The 20,855-nt window shown below is 32.1% G+C and overlaps 1 protein-coding gene across 2 annotated transcripts in view; it reads left to right on the top strand.

Moving 5' to 3' along the window:
- The window catches only part of LOC140435158 (uncharacterized), a 32,445-nt gene extending 12,528 nt beyond the window's left edge, over nucleotides 1-19,917 (top strand). The window contains exon 3 of one of the 2 annotated variants that reach the window (XM_072523910.1): nucleotides 18,014-19,917. In XM_072523910.1, coding sequence (XP_072380011.1) covers nucleotides 18,014-19,914 — 1,901 coding nt within the window. In that variant the 3' untranslated portion in view covers nucleotides 19,915-19,917. Of the gene's footprint in view, nucleotides 1-4,213; nucleotides 7,975-18,013 lie in introns of those variants that run through there. The other variant, XM_072523909.1, reaches the window with a different exon arrangement.
- The last annotated feature ends 938 nt before the right edge of the window (nucleotides 19,918-20,855 follow it).

The raw sequence follows: 20,855 nt of genomic DNA, 5'->3' as shown, positions 1-20,855 counted from the left end.
TGTATTTTATGTTCAGTAATAATATTGGATTTTACTGTATCAAAGGCAAATAAAATGAATATAATATGTATATACAGGGCGTGTTAAAAGAAGTGGGACGGAATATTTCGAATACTCGAAATTATTTGTCTACATCAAATGTTCATCAAGGTCTCTATTTTGCGTAGAGTGAAAAATATACGAATGGTTTTGCATACAGTAAAATTGGAAAATACTTGCCAAGTTGCTGGTGTGTCCAAATTTGAATAAAGTACATCCAAGACTTTACTTTCTGCAGACACTGTATTAAATATAACCTTGAAACAAATTGACACTAAATCACTTCCGAGTTTTCCGCAAAACGAAAGGTTTAAACACGTGTAGTCCAGTAATTAATACCAAAGCTATTGAGAGTATGCAGTCCAGTAATTAGACCGAAGGTACTTTATCGTTTTACTAAAACACACCACAAAGTCCGAATTGAATTCCCGAAACACTTTTTTGTTACTTCTTTTTAGCAAACGATTTGTCCTATTCACTGTCTGATATTTTACTATCAGAGTCGTCACTATATGAATTGTCTATCCGAATAATTAGAGGCCGGACCTCATCTATAACTCACTCGGTTTGAAAAGATTGAACGATTATGTCTTCTATATGTCTAATAGAATTTTGCCATTGTTCTGCCTTTATTTGTTCTTGCGATTCTTTCCATAAACTAAGAACGCTAGCGTCATCTGTTGTTTTGGATGCATGCTTATCGTAAAAATTTTTGGCTATACCCCAAACTAACTCAGTTGCATTATAGTGGCAATGGTAGGGCGGAAGTCGAAGAACTTCATGGCCATATTTAAGAGCCATTTAGTCAGTAACAAATTTCTTTTGAATTTTGTGCTTTCCACACCTTTGAAGTAAATCGACTTTTAAAAATATGTCACTGTGATAAATTTTCTTTTCTGTCAACCACAACTTTATTTCTTCTTTTGTCCAGCTGGTTGAAGGAAATCTCTCTTCTACTCTTGAGGAGTAGGATGCATTATCCAACACTATTATGGATGGTCGCTCCAATTTTTTAAACAAATTTTTTTCAAACCATTCTTCAAAAATATTTGCATCCATATTTCTATGGTAATCACCTGTATTCTTTGGACAAAAATATCGAATATTTTGGAATTTTCTAATTTTTTTTTGTAGTCACTATTATTTCAAAACAGTTTTAGATTATTGATGATACTTATATAGTAGCCTGATGTACTCAATTGGTTTGAAATATTTTGACGTTTATTCAGCGTTTAGTGTCAATAAAGGTCCGCTAGTAATAAAGTTACTAGCATTTAATTGCAAAGCGGTCTTCTTAGGTGGAAAATACTTTAGATATACATCCTTAGCATGACAAAAACAATAAATTATTAGAATTTCAGCGATATCAGATTAGGTATTCGATTTTTATTCATTTTTTTAATTTACCAACCACTAAAAATTTTAACTTTTAAAATGTGATTTTTTTTTTCTGAAAATCATTTACAATGTCTGTAGTATGAGGACGCGCAAATTTTCATCAAATGAGCAGGTGATAGGGGATGGATAGTTGATCTAAAAGCCGACCTTTTTTTTCCGGAAATTGCGAATTGAATTCATAGAAGTTTAGATACTGTGTTAAGATGTTATCAGGCATGGCGTCAAGAATGATACCACTAAGAATCCCGATTTGTTCAAAGTATATAAACATTAATAGTTTTAATAGAATCGGCAATTACAAAATGCTGAAGAGTCAGCTTACTCTGATTTTATTACTAATTCCAATAATGAACCTAGAGACTGCTGGAAAATAGCAAATTTCGAAAAAAACAAGATCCAGTTCGGTACAACCTGATCTACCTCCAGATGAAATAAATCAATTTTTTACTACAATTGCAGAGAATATAATTACATCTCTTGCCACTATTAATATCGATGTTCTCTTCAATTACAGAAATTATCCTTCCGATATTATCCGATATATAACTCCGTTATATCTGCAAATAACTTACATAATGATCCAGATTACAAAGAGTCTGTTAAAGTATTGGAAATAACCATAGATAATCTACTGAACCGGTCGGCCCATCTCATAACTAAAAAAAAAGCTATCAAGTTCATATTTGTTATTCGCCAACTAGCAAGGGTTCTTTCAAATATTAAAAATGACATATTTTTCTTTATTTCACTCACACCTAAACTATGGATTAATCATATGGGACAATTCAACAAATGCACTTCATATTTTTAGAATGCAAACGAAAGCTATCAGGATTTTAGCAGGTGTTCAATCACAAATTAATCCCTTAATTTGTAATCACACATTATCTTTAACTTCTTAATATTTTATAGTTTCACCGTGTATAATTGAAACATTGTGAAAACATATCGTGTAATATTTTAATAATTAGTTCATTTACCTACAACGTAATAAATTTGATTGAATTTTGACAATGTGCCAGTTTCTTGTATAGAATTTCCAATCTCCGAAAATTTTGAATAACGCTGGGCCCATAACGGTTTTTCGTTTTTTTTTTACTAATGTTTGTATTTTGAGAACGATTTCCGAAGTGGAAATTGAAACGTCAATAAACGTATTTTAACCTTTAATTGTGGCTTATTCCCATTTAAATAGTAATTAATTTAAAATGCCACAAGAAAATAGCTTCAGAACGTAATAAATTGTCGAATAAAATATTTTCCAATTGAACTTCCTAAGTGTTACAATTACGGCCTAGATAAAAATTGTATTGTAAGCTCATAGTTCAAAGTTTATTAGTATGATAGAAGCAATAAGCCCTGTGCTGAGGTATACATTACTTGTGAGATTATAAATTGGGGATTTGAGCTCATTCGAGCGCAGTCTATTGTAGAAAGGTACCTAACCATCATCTTTAGTGTAATTATTAGTAGCCGTAAACAAAACCATAATTTTTACTCCACAACTTCAACGTTTTATTGTATTTAACACTGCCTACCTTTCTTTAACAAATTCAAAATTATGCCGCTACCTACTCCGTTGGTATCTCAAGTTCTGACTGAAATTCGCAGAAAACGGGCCCATTTAATAAAGCAGTCTGATGTTCACGTTCATAATACGCCAAACTGTCACTATTTACGAACACATCGCTGTAGATTGCGTCTTTCAGATAAAAATTGCCTTAATTATAAATAACTATTACAATATTTTACCGAAAAGTATTAAAAGCTAAGCTGTAATAATTTCGAAAAAGTTATAAAAAAATATCCTCTGAAACGTTGCTTTTACTGCCAAGAAGAATATCTGACTCATTGTAGAACATCCACTGAACTGCTTACCATGAATTTGCCATAAATCTTTTCTGTCAATCTGTGTTCTTGTTTGTGATATTTTTAAGTTACATTTTATATTCCTTTTTATATACTATGTATTTTTGACTTGCTACAAACAATATTTGTATTTGTGTTAAGTAGTTAAATAAATTAAAAAATAAAAAAAGACCGAGCAAGAAGATCGAGGAGCACAGGGTGTTGTCGAAGAACAATAGAGTGTCAAGATAGTGGCTTAAGGTTGATGGCTCTAAGAAACCGATTCTCCATTACCAGGTCTGTTAAATCAATGGTTTGCATTGGAATATCAATTGAGATGCGAACAATTTATCATCGAATTCGCAGTTTTGGCCTTTTTCCATTTCCAGACTGTGTGGTACCTCTTACCCCTGAACATCGATGTACTCGTCTTGAATGATGCAGTGAACGATTGGTTTGGGAATGGATTGGAGGTTGTCTTTAGTAATGAATCTCTGTTATGGATGCACGATGGCCGAGTTAAGGTCAGACGTGGTGATAAAGGAAATCTACACCGCACTATTGGCTTTATGGCGTAGGATAGGACAGGCTTGAGTCAATCTTTTGCTCTGGTACCCGAAGATTTCCAGATTAATTCCCAATTGAACACGTATGGGACATGACGGTCCCCGGGAGGAGTTAATTAGTGCATGGAACGAATACTCCAGGAGGATATTGACCATTAAATTAGAAGCGAGCTCAAGCACATCCAAGAGTGTGTTGTCTAACAAGGTCCATCACCACATTATTACTTAATTTAACTCTGTAAGTTGATTCAATCATATTGAAATTTTGATCGTTCGTTTATTTTTCTACCCAAAATATTTTCAAAATATAATAATTCTAATTGTATTCGGATTTCTATGTCACTTAGTATATTATTTTTTAGGATTGAAAAACATTACTGAAAGAAGAAAATATCTCAAAAACTTTGGCGGCAAAGGAAAATTACACAATTGTAATTTTTGTGAAACGTCTTTCGTTAGAGAAGATGAATGGAGTAAACACTTGAAAACACACCAAACGAAATTTTCTAAATTATCTCTCTCTACTAAATTAAAGAATCTTGTTGATCACAGAATATTAGAGAAACACGGCAACACCGATTATTTTCGTAAACTACTGTACGTAAATTTATCTGACGCCATTTTTACAACTAAATCTTTTGCGACAATAAAGACTTATGTCAAGGAAACTAAAAGCGGTAAATTATTTTTATGTTCAATCTGTGATAAACCTTTTAAAGCTTTGGAGAGGGTAAAGAGACACTTTACAGTTCATTCTTTAGAAAAGATATTCCGATGTCCCATCTGTTCCCAACGTTTTACTCGCAAAGATACATGGAAAAATCATTTGAAACTACATTTTTCGGAAAACCAATACGAGTGTAGTATTTGCCCAAAAGTTTTTGTAAGTATGAATTATCTTAAGGCTCATATGAAGACACATGCCAATTCAAAAAGAGTTCGTTGTAAAATATGTAAGAAGACGTACGTTTCACCTAGTACTCTGAAGCTTCACATGAAAATACATACTACTGAAGAAAAGAAATTTAAATGTGACTTGTGCGGTCAAGCTTTTAGATATAAAAATGGTCTTAAGACACATGCAGTAGTTCATTCTAAGGAGAAAAATTTCGAATGTAATATATGCTCTAAACGATTTACTTTAAAACAATCATTACGCAAACATTCAATTTTACATACTGGCGAAAAGAAAGTTAAATGTCCACTCTGTAGTAGAACATTTTATTATAAACAAGATATGAAAAGTCATTTGGGAACCCACGAGAAGAATTTTACCTGTCACTTGTGCCCCAAACGTTTTAGTCTTAAAATACAGCTAGTTCGGCATTTGGTTGTGCATAGTGGCGAAAAAAATTATAAATGCGATATTTGCGACAAAATATATTTTCATAAAGAGACTTTTCGAAAGCACACTTCTCGCCCTCATGATACTTATAAGTGTTTGGTATGCTCCAAGGAGTTCTCGAATAATAAACAATTGAAAGATCACGTAAATAATATACACGAAGGAAAACAGTTTAAATGTGACATTTGCCCTGCTGTATTTGAATCTAACGCAAAATTGGGTTATCATTTAGCGTGGCATAAGGGAGAAACGCATCAATGTAATATTTGTATGAAATATTTCAAAAATAAATACAGTTTGCGGTCTCATTTTTCAACGCAACACACAGGCCAAACACCTTTTAAATGCTCATATTGTTTAAAATCCTTTGCTCTTGCTCGATATTTGAAAAATCATGAGAAAATGCACACAATGGAAAAATTATACTGTACAATTTGTAACAGAGGATTTACAAATAACTACAAATTAAGAAGACACCACGAAGAAGTTCACGAGAAGAGAAGAGATTATCAATGTCCGATTTGCTTAAAAACCTATCCTCAGAAAAAGAGTCTTACCTACCATTCATTGACGCATACAGGTGAAAGACCTTATCAATGTGATATATGTTTACGTACGTATCCGTTAAAAAGTACTTTGAAAGAACATATTTCTAGTGTACATGAAAAAAAGAAATTTAAATGTGACAAATGTACAAAAATGCTAAGTTCTCGTTCAAGTATGCTTAGGCATATGCACTCGCATTCTGATAATAAACCTCACAAATGCACTTTGTGTTCAAAATCTTATGCTCAGAAAATACTTCTGACCTATCATATGACAACGCATACAGGAGAAAAAAACTTTAAATGTTCTACTTGTTCTAAATCATTTGTCAGCGTGCATAAGTTAAGGAGACATATGAATGTGCATACGAAATAAAAAAAGAAAAAATAGATGAATAACAGATTCATTCTTAAGTAATTTTAAATAATTCTTAGTGAAAACCAGAGACAACCTGCTCACCCTCATTTGACGTCAACGACGAAACTATTATTGGAAATAATTAAATAATGTGAAATGTTAAAAAAAAACACACATGGAATCCAAATTAACGTTTATTTTTATAAAACCATAACACAGCTGTTAGTATACTATTATCTCGATATATCGTAAGCGAAGCGGGGTTTAACCTTAAACTGGTCAATACCACAGAATAAATAACAATCAGAATGCCCACTATCAGATGCCGCCATTAAAGTTTTTCAGCACGCGATCGCTATATTTTAAACGGAAACATAGACTCGAATTGAGAAATTTGTGACAAGCTACGACAGAACTGTAATTTAAATTTGTGGAGATTAATAATGTACTGTTTTTATTAAATCTAATTTATAAGTCTTTATTTGTACAATATAACTAATTTATTTTACACTTAACGAACTGTTTACAACAAAATTCTCATATATATAAATAACCGTTAGTTCTGGAATCATGACGAAGAATCGATGACCTTCCAACGAGGGAACTCCATCAATGTAAACAGGTTTTTTTTATATCGTAGGGGGACCCATGGCTCTAGAGATTTCTGCCGGCAGGTATATTTATGATCTAGAAAAGACGAATGGGTTAGTAATAATATGTTAACAGTTTTGAGTCACATGATGCGTCATTATCTATCGTAACAATAATTTAGTACATCTGAAATAATTTAATCTATTCTTCAACAAAAAGTACGAATAAAATAGTGCTAATTATGTCTATAGTTGCCGTAAATAAATTAAACCGGGTTAATTTTTCTATGCACACCAGATAAAATGTCACTGAACAGCACTGGTTCCGTTTTTTAAAACATGGTTGATTCCGTCTGCGCAAACGAGATGCGCGTACTTATTTTTTCAAACAGAGTGGGCATTCTGATTGTTTATTATTCTGTGTCAATACGTTGCGTAAAGCAGTGAATTTTCTTTGCATGTTTTGTGATATTGACAATAATAGACTGCCGGAGGGATGACGTATTTTTATTGATATCTGTCAGTTTCACTTTCCTAACAAACCTTGTTTAGTGTGGATAATTTGTATTTTTCGTTATTTTTTCATTTTTTTTTACAGAATCTTTCCGCTTTTTGCAATATCTAAGTATTCTAATAGTTACTACAACAATTTTACAAGGTTGTGTAAATAATAAAGCATGTTGTTTTATAAAAATAGCAATAAAATGCATGTAGCAGTAAAGTAAGGTTAGAATTTCTTTAATTTAAACTTTTTAATTATATTTCATAGAAATATAACACTGAATTAGGATGCTATTATCGTAAAAGCACTATACTTAAGAAGAAAATATAGGAATTATAGAAATCTTGAGATTGGGCAAACCCTGGCTTTTCATCTTTTGTTTGGAAAGTAATAATAACAATATGGCCGCCGTGACGTCACACTCCGGCTGTCTATTATTAATTAAAAATTAAAATGCGGATGGTTGAATATGAAGACCATAACGATGGCTAAGAGGACAAATATTGTTTGTCCATTTTTGTTATAAATGAGATACGTACAGGTCCATTAAAAACACCATAAGCTTTGTCACAAATGTTGCATGACCAATGCAATATTTGTGCCGCTCACAAAATTCAAAACCAAACGATTCTTTTAATGTATGTCCAAAGATACAATATTGGAGGCCCGTCAACCTATAGTACGTGTTGCACGCGTCTGTGCAAAGGTAGCAATTAAATGTGGAAGTGGTTTAACTAGCAATCTGTTCATAGGAATTCGTCTTGTCATTCTGTTCCAGTCAATATCGACTTAAGCTGTTGACAAGTAACTGTTAAACCGGCGTGTAGTGTTCGAAATATAAAAATAAGATGAACAACCGAGGAAAGCGAATAGTTTAGATGGCAAGAAATAGTAAGTAGTTGAATTATGAATATTTTGTATTGGATAGATTATAGTGATGAATGTTAAAAACTATAGCATGAATTTTGTTACAGATCTAAGACGACTTCTATTTAGATACAGTGGCAGGGCCTTTCCATAAAAGACGATTATCAGAGTGTAGTGTCGACGAGCCATTTGCCACAGTGAAGGGGGCCTTCCCATAGAAGACGATTATCAGAATGCAGGGTCGGCAAGCCATTTGCCGACTCTGAAAGTAACTACCTCCCGTCTTACCAAAATACTAGTAGTTCAGCTTCGTCAACACATGATACAGAAAATCGTCAAGTACTTTCTCCTGTAGTTCACAGCATAGACGGTTCAGCATTAAGAGAAAAAAAACGCTGGCTAGTTCTATCCAAACCGGAATTATGGACAAAAATAAGATGCAATTGTTACGAGTGGCTGGCGGCAAAGAAAATGTAAACAGAAAGGGGGTAACAGTAAGAGCTAATTGTAGCATTAACATACCTCGAGAAAGACAAATAATCATTTGCCAACAATATTGGAATCTTACTGATTCAACGAAGCAAAAAATTTTTATTTGCTCATTACTCGAAGACAAAAACATTGACAGAGAAAGAAATCGCAATGAGATAAAAAAAAACTAGAAAACATAGTCGTTATTATTATTTACTGACTGGCTGTAATGAATGTGTGAATATGTGCCAAAAATATTTTTGTGCTACATTTGCATTTAGTTTTCAAGTAGTTGAAACTGCACTGAAGTATCGTGGAGACAGTGGTGTTTATGCTGGCTTTGACCATCGCAAAGGAAGACCAGCTCCGAATGCAACATCCGCTGAGCAAGTTCATCATATTAAGACTCATATTGAGATGTTTTATTGAGAAGCATTATCTGTCAAGTGAGTTAAATATCAGTGTGATTTATCGTTTATACTGCAGTGACTATTGCCCCAAAAATAATGTACCACCTGTTAAGTACAATGTATTTAGATCAGTATTTAATGGTTATGATCCACATTTGTAATTTTATAAACCGAAAAAAGATCAATGTGTAACATGTAACGTTTATAATAGTGCTACAGATAAATCAGAATTACAAAGCCAGTGGGAGGTACATAAAGCAAAAGAAAAAAGTGGAATGTAAATGAAAGCAGCTGACAAACAGAAACCCGTCGACAATAAAGGTAAAACATTTCTAGCAATTACATTTGACTTACAATCAATACTAAATGTGCCTTATGCTAGTGATAGCCAAATATTCTACAGAAGTAAACTTTCCGTCTACAATTTCACAACTTTTGACGCTTCCTATGCAGATGGTTGTTTATGTTTATGGGACGAGATACAAGGCAAAAAAGAATCATTGATCAAATAAAAGGCATATATCGAGCACAGTTTAATTTAATTTTGCCCAAGTACTTTCGATCCCTAGATCATCTTCAGGGGCATTTCGTCAATTGCGGCCTATCTGACAAGAACAAAATGTCATAAACATATAATTGTATATTACACTACACTACAAAAGGACAAACAAACACTTTAAAATTATTAAAGAAAAGCTACATTGTGTGCCGAAGCCGGAGACAGGCTTTCTGTCATTCTGTCTCCGGCTTCGGCACACAATGTAGCTTTTCTTTAATAATTTTAAAGTGTTTGTTTGTCCTTTTGTAGTGTAGTGTACTGTACAATTATATGTTTATGACATTTTGTTCTTGTCAGATAGGCCGCAATTGACGAAATGCCCCTGAAGATGATCTAGGGATCGAAAGTACTTGGGCAATATATGCCTTTTATTTGATCAAAGTTCATTTATTCGAGCATTCAACCTTATATTTAAAAAAGGATCAGTTAAAATTGGAAGTTGTTTGCTGAAATATTTGCAATCTTCACCCAATACTGTTACACATGTTTCCTCATTTTCAGATACTTGCGGTGAACAAAACCGCAACAAGTATGTTACTGCTGCAATGATGTATGCTGTTGCTAAAATAGATAATCTTCAAATAATAGATCTAAAATATTTGGAACCAGGACATACATACTTAGAAGCGGATTCGATGCACGCTACCATAAAACGTGCTCGAAAAAATAAGAAAGTGTACTCCCCCCGTGAATGAGGTATTTTAATACAAATGTCAAGACTAAAACCTCGTCTCTACATTGTTAACCGTCTCACACACACGATTTCTATAATTTTTAGGAGTTAGCTTCTAAGATTGTGGTAAATATTACCTGTGACACCAAGGAAATTAAGTGAAATGGCTGCAAATTAAATGGTTACGTTTCACAAAGACAAATCCGATAACCATTTTGTTCAAGTATGATGTTACAACTTTTTAAAATTTAACAGTTTTATGCCAATATCCAATCCAAAAAAGCATGACCTGTGTCTCTTACGCAAGAAGGTAATTCCAGAAGACTACAGAAACAATGTAGAGACATTGAATACATCCGTAGAGGCTAAAGATATTGTTCCAAGTAATTCTGAATACGAAACAGACTAAGTTTTAATTGTGTTTGATTTTATGCATGTTTTTCCGTTAATAAAAATTTCATTTGTAGGTACTACTTTTTTTTTAATTGTTTTAACCTGATTTTATAATATTTTCACAATGGAAGTATGGAAATATGGATATATTGTATGTCCATATTCTGCTTCACGTGTTTTGTATGTCAATACGGAGGGTTACTTTTTGCTTGTTTAATGTGATTAAAATTTAACCCTAATAGAAATAGAACTGAATAATATATAAAAAAGGTGTAACTGTAATTTAATTAATTTTAAAAATATTCGGTTTGTCGAGGTTAACGCAAACTTTCAAATTGATATTCCGGAAAACATCAATTTTGGACATACAATATTGGTCCTTTTAGCCATGGATAAACAAATTTGTTAATATCGCCTATGCCATCATGGCATTGGAGAATGATTTAGAGCGGATAGATTAGGTTAGGTTTTTTTTATTTTAACAATTTTGACTTACTCATTACTTATTGTTTTGTCTATAATTTTATTTTAAATCTAATACTAGTATGTATTTATCTTTAATAAATAGTCTTTTGATATTTTTTTATTTTTTTTTTATAATTACTTTTCTTTTTAACATTTTCGCTCTGCACAAAAGTTTATGCTTATAAAAAATGTTTTAATAGGTGCTTTTTTTGGATTTAAAATTTTTTTGTGGGTACTCGAAATAAGTTGACACTTTTTTAACTGGCGGCCATTTTACTAGCTGTCACGTGATTTATGTTAAGTTGGGTTTGGCATTTCAGCATTAGAGATGTGTAGTTCACCATCGTAATAGTTCAAATGAACGATTCTTTCAACTGAACTAATTGAACTAGTTCATTAATTTTCATAGAACTAGTTCACTGCGAACGATTTGTCTGAACATAAACAGTCTTATCTTAATATCATAATGGTTCGGATCTCATGCCCATGCATTGGCTTGAACGTTGACATGCTGTGTTGTTTCTCGTATTGTAATTTTGAAATAACAATTTTAAGTTGTGGTTAAAATGATTGATGCATCTACATAAAATATAATTTTATGTAAAAGTGAGAATGAAAATGTGTTATTTAATGTTCCTACAAAATTCACTGATTTTTTTTGTAAGGTTCTTTTAGAAATAACCTAATATAGATACCTATGAGTTTAAATATACGTAAATATAAAAATAAATCATACGTGAACCATATTTATATTTAAAACGGTTAATAAAAAACAAATCTTAATCATTTTTTGCAAATAAAAAAAATGTTATTTGCAAAACATTTGAGAAATAAATTTAAAACATTTAAACCTAAACATACGATCGAAAGAAATGGTTCCGAATCCGAACTACTTGTACCGTAGTGAAAGAGTGAAAGACTGACTGAAAACCGAAGAAAACGCGCGGCCGGTGCCGAGCTTGTGTGATGATGATAAGACGAGACATCTGGCAACCAGTTATGTTAGGGTTGGATTTCGATTTCGGTCCTACAAATAGTTCTTTCGCGAACTGGTTCACTGAACCACTAGTTTCCCGTTTGTAACTAGCTTGTAACCGCTAGTTTCACGTTTCGGACCGTGAATTGGCCTCCAAGATCGTGCGATTTAGCTCTGTTGACTATTTTATGTGGGGATATGTGAAGGTGCTAGTTTACGCCGATAAGCATGAAACGATTGGCTACTTGAATGACAATATTCGCTGCGTTATTGCCGATATACGGCGATAAATATTGGAAAAAGTGATCGAAAATTGGACCTCCAGATTACACTACGTCAGAACCAGCCATGACGGTCATATGCCAGAAATCATATTTAAATTATATATACAGGGTGAGTCACCACTAACGAGACGAAAGGTTACAGCGAAACGGTAAAAGATTTTAAAAAAATTTTAAATTTATAGTTTGAAGGTTGATAAGGGCTATATTTTAAAATTATTTTGAAATATACAGGGCGTCCCAATAAAGTGCGGCGTATCAAAGTTATATTTTTTCTTATGGGACACCCTATATTTTATTGCATTTTCTAATTGTCGGTAAAAAATAAGGTTTAGTTTCGTAAGACTTCCCTATACCTATGTACAGAGTGTTCTGAGTTATGTGGAATATTCTTAAAATGTAAAGCTTTAAACGAAGACTCATTCCTAACTTATTTAAGAAATTCTAATAAAATTGGTTATACCTCTAAATAGTGGGATATTGGTTGGATGTATTTCATGATTAATTATTAAACATTTATTTACAGGGTGTTCAAAATTTGCAGTTTTATTATTGGATTATTCAATGTGTGATATAAGGCTTATTTTAAATAAAACACACTGTTAATTAATGAAATATATTAAAAAAATTTCGACTTTCGAATGGTATATGGATGTCCTATAACTAGGAGTGATTTTGCGTAATTTAAAATTTTCTTTTCGATTTCAAAATATTTATAGTTGTTACTCTCGATTTTTAAACCCATCATCTTGACATATTTGTTATAAATGAAACCAATGTAGTTGTAAACAAATGTGTATACTTTATACTTTTACTTTCTGATACACAACGAATCAGAAAGAATTTTAATAAAACAAATAATGCAAAATGAGCATAAACAATACAAAATAAACCACAACTTACATTATAAGAAAAAAAAAATTTTTTTTAAGAAGACTCATTCTCGACTTATTTAAACAATTATAACAAATTTTTTCTTACAGCGAAATAGTTGGGTAATGGTTAAATTTATTCCATTATTGATTATTAAACATTTATTTACAGGGTGTTAAAAACTTAGTTTCAATGTTGGATTATTCAATATCTAATATGAAGCTTATTTTAAATGGAACACCATGGAATACGTAATTTGATCGTAATACTAAAAAAAGTTTCCTCTTTTGAATATTATAAAGATGTCCTATGCTTAAGTCTAATAGTTTTTGCGTAATTTACAATGATTTAAACTCTTCATCGGTATACATATTGATTTTAAAACAAAAGATATAATTAGTTATCGTATTATTGTATAATACGGTATCGTATGACATTGTCATTTTCTGACATTACGGTCTGGTAATTATCAAAATATAAACATTCGTATGTAATATTTAACTTTCACTGTTCCTAAAAATAAAGAATTACGCTATCCATGAAAGAGTCGACATGGTACTTTGCATTGGAGAATGTTTGAAAAATTGTCTCTTAGCTTCTAAAGTTTATGCTTAAAAGTATCCTGATAAAAGACACCCACAAACGGAAGTTTTTGAGAGATTGCTTAATAGATTCCGTGTTACTGGTACTGTTGCATACAAAAAGGTAAATAAAAATAAACCAGTTATTGTTGACAACGTTAACGAACTTAATGTCCTGCTTTCTGTTACGGAAAACCCAAATATTAGTACAAGAAAAATTTCGGGTGAATTAGAAATTAGTCAAACTAGTGTATGTAGAATACTTAAGAAGAAACCACTTTCATCCGTATCACATTTAACTTCACCAGCATTTGACAGTACAAGATTATGGTAACCGTTTAAATTTTTGTTTATGGACTTTAGATAAAGTTGGGGAAGATCCCGATTTTTTTAAAAATGTATTATTTACAGACGAATCGGCTTTTCATAATAATGGTTTAGTAAATAGATATAATTTTCATTATTATGACACAGAAAATAAACATTTATTTCGTACTGTTGATTGCCAACACCGATGGAGTGTTAATATTTGGGGCGGCATTATGGGCGAGTACGTTATCGGCCCGTATTTTTTTGACGGACATTTCAATTTGACAAATTTCTTAAATTGTTTAAAACAAGATTTTTGGACACTGTTTGAGAACCTTCCACTTAGCCTAGTAATAAAAATGTGGCTCCAGTTGGGCGGAGCTCTTGCTAATTTCTCACGTGATGTTAGGAACTACCTTAACAGAAAATTTACAAACAGTTGGATAGGTAGAGGTGGTTCATATAATTGGCCCCCTAGGTCACCAGGACTAACCAAGATGGATTTTTTTAAATGGGGTTATATTAAAAATATTGTATATGCTATACCTCCTACTACTAGAAATGACATGAAATTAAGAATTACAAACGCGTTTGCTTCAATAACTTCTGCTATGTTAAATAATGTAAATAAATCATTCGAAGATAGAATCGCTTGTTGTATTGCACAAGATATCAAGCAATTTGAATATATGTTACATACCTGAACATTTTTTTACTTATAGTAAGTTATGGATTATTTTGTATTATTTATGTTCATTATTCATTTTGTATTATTTTGTATTGTTTTATTCAAATTCTTTCTGTTTCGTTATGTATTGTGTTCGTAAGCACGTAAGAAGTTATAGGTACATCTATTATTATGACTTCAAAGAAATAAATATATTTTACAGTTTTATTTTTATTTAAATAATATTAAACTTATTTTAATACTTAAAATGATACAAAAAATTAAACATAACCTTAATATCTACGTCATTTTTGAAAACTAACCTCTGCGCAGTTGCCTTTCACTTGATGAATCGTAGAAAATCTAAAAACATCAGATTTTCAACAATTTTTTTTGTATTTTCTTTTCATCATTTTAATACTAATTATCCTATTCTCAACGAATACAAATCCAAAGACATAAAAATTTTAATTTACAGTATACTCCCTCTATAACGAACACGGTTATTACGAGGTTTCGCTTATAACGAGATACATTAGATGTCCCGTGAAATTTCTATTGAACTATAACCGTCTATAGCGAGGCAAATTTGGTTATAACGAGAGAAAATAAGATCCAAAACCGTGTGTTTTACGTTTTTGGTCGGTTCGTGTCTATAAATAAATACCTTTTCAAACAGCCCCTCAATAAACTTAACTGCAGCCCGCAATAAACTTCTTTACAATGAATAAATACAACTGTTTCACATCTTTAGAAAATATGATAGAATGATACTGGACCATTTAAAGCAGTTAAAAATGACAGAGTTCTTAAAATTGCAGAAGCAATAGTTTATATCCTTGAAAATACGCTTTATACATTATGTAGTTGGAAAAAAATATAAGTACAGATTTTTTGTTTTAACGTATATCATTGATAATAAAAGTAAACAACTCTTTTATGCTTTAATATACATATTTCATTGACAATAAAAGTAAATAACTTTTTTTCAAAAACGCCATTCAAACAATATTTATTAGCATCTTATATTGCTCCCAATGGCTTCACTATAGGAAGTTAATACATAGTTTAGAAAACTACAGATTCATATGTATGCACAGTATTATTATTGTCTGATATAACGAGATCTACGAGGGAGTCTACTGTATTTACAAAAAATGTATTTACAACTACAATCGAAAGTAACAATTATAAATATTTAAAATCGATTTCTGTTTAACAAAATTTTAAATTACGGCAAAACTATCAGTCCTAGCTATAGGACATCCGTATATCATTCGAAAGAGAATGAGAATTAATTTAATAATTAATTAATATGGTGTTCCATTTAAAATAAGCCGTATATTACACATTGAATAATCCAATAATGAAACTACACATTTTGAACACCCTGTAAATAAATGTTTAATAGTTTATCATTGGTGACATTGGTGGTATTCAGACATTGGTGAATAAGATAGCAGACTACAGCGAAGAATATGGACTATCTTTGAACATAAGGAAAACTAAATTTATGGTAATATCGATCGAGTTAGCAAATACAAATATTTAGGCACTTTTATAAATGAAGACAACGATAGCTCAGCAGAAATCAAAATAAGAATAGAAAAAGCCAGATCCATATTCACTAAAATGAAGAGAGTGTTCTGCGGAAGAGATTTGAGCCTTGAAATGAAACTTCGCCTGATGAGATGTTACGTACTTTCTGTGCTGTTCTACGGAATGGAGTCATGGACGTTGAAAAAGATTGATACCAAAAAATTAGAGGCATTTGAACTGTGGATGTATCGCAGAATCCTGAGAATATCATGGACCGAGAGAGTCACAAATGTCGAGGTCTTGAGAAGAATGAATAAAGAAAAGGAAGTCATATTTACGATCAAAAAACGAAAACTGCAATACTTGGGACACATTACAAGAAGCGAAAGATATGAACTGCTTCGAATAATTATGCAAGGGAAAATAGCAGGAAAAAGGTCCATAGGAAGAAGACGAAACTCCTGGCTAAAGAATATACGGGAATGGTATAGCTGTAGCAGCAACGAATTGTTTCGGTCAGCAGTTTCGAAAATACGTATAGCCCTGATGATCGCCAACCTTCGGAACGAAGATGGCACTTGAAGAAGAAGAAGTTTATCATGAAATACATTCAACCAATATCCAACTATTTAGAGGTATAACCAATTTTATTAGAATCTCTTAAATAAGTTAGGAATGAGTCCTCGTTTAAAGTTTTACCTCTCTGTATATAGGTATAGGGAAGTCTTATGAAACTATACCTTTTTTGCAGACAATTAGAAAATCCAATAAAATACAGGGTGTTCCATAAGAAAAAATATAACTTTGAAACGCCGCGCTTTATTGTGACACCCTGTATATTTCAGAATAATTTTAAAATGTAGCCTTTATCAGCTTACATTCTATACATTAAATTTCTTTTTTAATCTTTTACCGTTTCGCTGTAATCTTCCGTCTCGTTAGTGGTGACTCACCCTGTAATGCCAAAAGATTATCAGTAGTAATATCCCTAGGACATTGATAACAGACGAGATAATTTCATGACAATCGAAAGCTCGTTCCTTGGTAACAGCACGAAGCCGAAGGCTGAGTGCTGTTACCAAGCAACGAGCTTGAGAAATTTGTCATGAAATTATGAGGCATTCATCAATGTCCGAGGGATATTCGGCGGATAATTTTTCGAAAAAAAAAATCATAACTCAACATAACGAAACATTTATTTATTAAAAGTACAGTTAGTGAAAGTACAATTATTAAAATTTAAGTTAACATTAGATTCGTTGCTGTTCATTATTTAATAATTAATTAAATATTTAATATTCCCCAAATATATTTGTGACTGTAGGTTGTATTTCTGGGAATTTTTTCTTTGATTAGCGCATTTATACTTTGAACATTCTCATTGCCGAAACGTGACATTTTGAAATTTATTTGGATGAAGTTGTCAAACTCGATCGTGTTGTCATAGCGATTGAAAATTGCACTGAATGCAATTATCAGTCTAATGTTGACATGATTGGGTGAAATTGTTCCACATGACACAAAATGACGAAATTTGAATCGTTGTTAGAACAGTCGAAAAATTATCTCTCAAATAAAGCCAATTTTATGTTAATTTATAAAAATCATCTTTGTTTTATTCCCTTTCAAAGTTCTATACCTCTAAAAAAAATACCCTTTATGATTCCATCGCCTCAATTATCCAAATTTCAATTACGATTTTTTTCGATGGCTCTATATTATCCTTTTTAGAAGACTAAACGTATATTTTATTTTTAGGTTTGCAACACATTACTGAAAGAAGAGAATATCTCAAAAAATTTGGTGGCAAAGGAAAATTACACAGTTCTAATTTTTGCGGAGCGTCCTTCGCTAGAGAAGACGAATGGAATAAACACTTAAAAACACATCAAACTAAAGTTTTAACTAAATTATCTCTCTCCACTAAATTAAAGAATCTTGTTGATCGCAGACTATTAGAGAAACACGGCAACACCGATTATTTTCGTAAACTACTGTACGTAAATTTATCTGACGCCATTTGTACAACTAAATCTTTTGCGACTGTACAGGCTTATGTTAAGGAAACTGAAAGCGGTAAATTATTTTTATGTTCAATCTGTCATAAACCTTTTAAAGCTTTGGAGAGGGTAAAGAGACACTTTACAGTTCATTCTTTAGAAAAGATATTCCGATGTCCCATCTGTTCCCAACGTTATACTCGTAAAGATACATGGAAAAATCATTTAAAACTACATTTTGCGGAAAATCAATACAAGTGTAGTATTTGCCCACAAGTTTTTGTAAGTATTAATTATCTTAAGGCTCATATGAAGACACATGAGAATTCAAACAGAGTTCGTTGTAAAATATGTACGAAGACATACGCTTCACCTAGTGCTCTGAAGCTTCACATGAAAATACATACTGAAGAAAAGAAATTTAAATGTGACTTGTGCGGTCGAGCTTTTAGATATAAAAATGGTCTTAAGACACATGCAGTAATTCATTCTAAGGAGAAAAATTTCGAATGTAATATATGCTTTAAACGGTTTACTTTAAAACAATCATTACGCAACCATATGATTCTACATACTGGAGAAAAGAAAGTTAAATGCCCTCTCTGTAGTAGAACATTTTTTCGGAAACAAGTTATGATAACTCATTTGGCATCCCACGAGAAGAATTTTACCTGTCATTTGTGCCCCAAACGTTTTGGTCTTAAAGTACAGCTGGTTCGGCATTTGGTTGTGCATAGTGGCGAGAAAAATTATAAATGCGATATTTGCGACAAAATATTTTTTCATAAAGAGTCTTTTCGAAAGCACACTTCTCGTCCTCATGATACTTATAAGTGTTTGGTATGCTCCAATGAGTTCTCGAATCATAAACAATTGCAAGAGCACGTTAACACCATGCATGGAGGCAAACAATTTAAATGTGACATTTGTCCTGCTGTATTTGAATCTAACGCAAAATTGGGTTATCATTTAGCGTGGCATAAGGGAGAAATACATCAATGTAATATTTGTATGAAAAGCTTCCAATTTGGATATTTATTAAAAGCACATATGACAAAACACACAGGTGAAGAGCCCTTTAAATGCTCACATTGTTCAAAATCCTTTACTCGTGCTCAAAGTTTAAAAATGCATGAGAAAATTCACACCGGTGAAAAAGTCTACTGTAACATTTGTAACAGAGGCTTCACACAAAATTCCCAATTAACAAAGCACCGCAAAGAAGTTCACGAGAAGAGAAAAGATTATCAATGTTCGATTTGCCCTAAAGCATTTCCTCAAAAAAAGAATCTGGAATACCATATATTGACGCATACAGGCGAAAGACCCCACAAATGTGATATATGTTTACGTACGTTTGTGGTCAAAAGTAGTTTGATGACACATATTTCTAGTGTACATCAACAGAAGAAATATAAATGTGACACATGTTCAAAAGAGCTAAGTTCTCGTACTGGACTAAATAGGCATATGCTGCTGCATTCTGATAATAAACCTCACAAATGCACTTTGTGTTCAAAATCTTTTGCTCAGAAAATACTTCTGACCTATCATATGACAACGCATACAGGAGAAAAAAACTTTAAATGTTCTACTTGTTCTAAATCATTTGTCAACGTGCATAAGTTAAGGAGACATATGAATGTGCATACGAAATAAAAAAAGAAAAAAATAGGTGAATAAGAAGTTCATTCTTAAACAAAAGTATCTTCTACCTCATCATTCTATCTTATGTTTCTTACTTATTTAAGATGTCCCTTCTTTATTGTATGAGTCACTCTGCCATCCTAGATACCAGAAACTAGTTACTCCTCCATATTTAAAATCTGTAAAGGTATCGGTCTGAATGTCTATTGTAGCTTGATCAACATGTATTTTTAAGTATTTTGTTTTCTCTTCGTAGTCACACTCTTCATACTCCCATTTTTATCAAAAAGGTCTACTTGATTTTTCATCTATATGCGCCTTTCAAAGCACATTTCTATTACCTACTTAATATTTTTGTTAGTATATTCTCTACAAGAAAGGAAGCATCTTCTTCAGCACATGAAAATGGTACGCCAGGAAGGACACACAGCCGCATTAAAATACAACAAATTCTGGATAAATGGTGAACCGTTCTCACTGGAGCAACTAGAAGGCATAGATGTAAATTACTGGAAGAAACCTGAAGAGAAGAAGGGTAACGCTAGGACAATAAACGACAGATCTCCCATATCTGATAATATAGATCCAAGAGGAAAATTGATGAAAATGGCGTCAAAAAACTAACAAAAAATATAACAAAAGACGGTGACAGTATAACGGAGTTGGCAATGAATACGGACATGAAACTATTTTGTAAGAAAAGACGCAAAAACAAAACAAAATAAAGCAAAAAACAAAAATAGAAAAATAAGAATAGGAACGTGGAATATCAAAACACTTCTAAGACCAGGCAAAATGGAAGAGTTGGCAAAAGAAATGATAAAATACAAGATGGGAATACTAGCGCTATAAGAAGTAAGGTGGGCAGGAGAAGGGATGATTGCTAGAAGAAATTACACAATGTACTACGCAGGAGAAAGCAAACAGGGGCGCAATGAAAAATTAGAATGAAA

Source organism: Diabrotica undecimpunctata, chromosome 2, assembly GCF_040954645.1.
Source record: "Diabrotica undecimpunctata isolate CICGRU chromosome 2, icDiaUnde3, whole genome shotgun sequence".
Taxonomy (NCBI): domain Eukaryota; kingdom Metazoa; phylum Arthropoda; class Insecta; order Coleoptera; family Chrysomelidae; genus Diabrotica; species Diabrotica undecimpunctata.
This window is presented reverse-complemented; position numbering and strand designations above follow the sequence as displayed.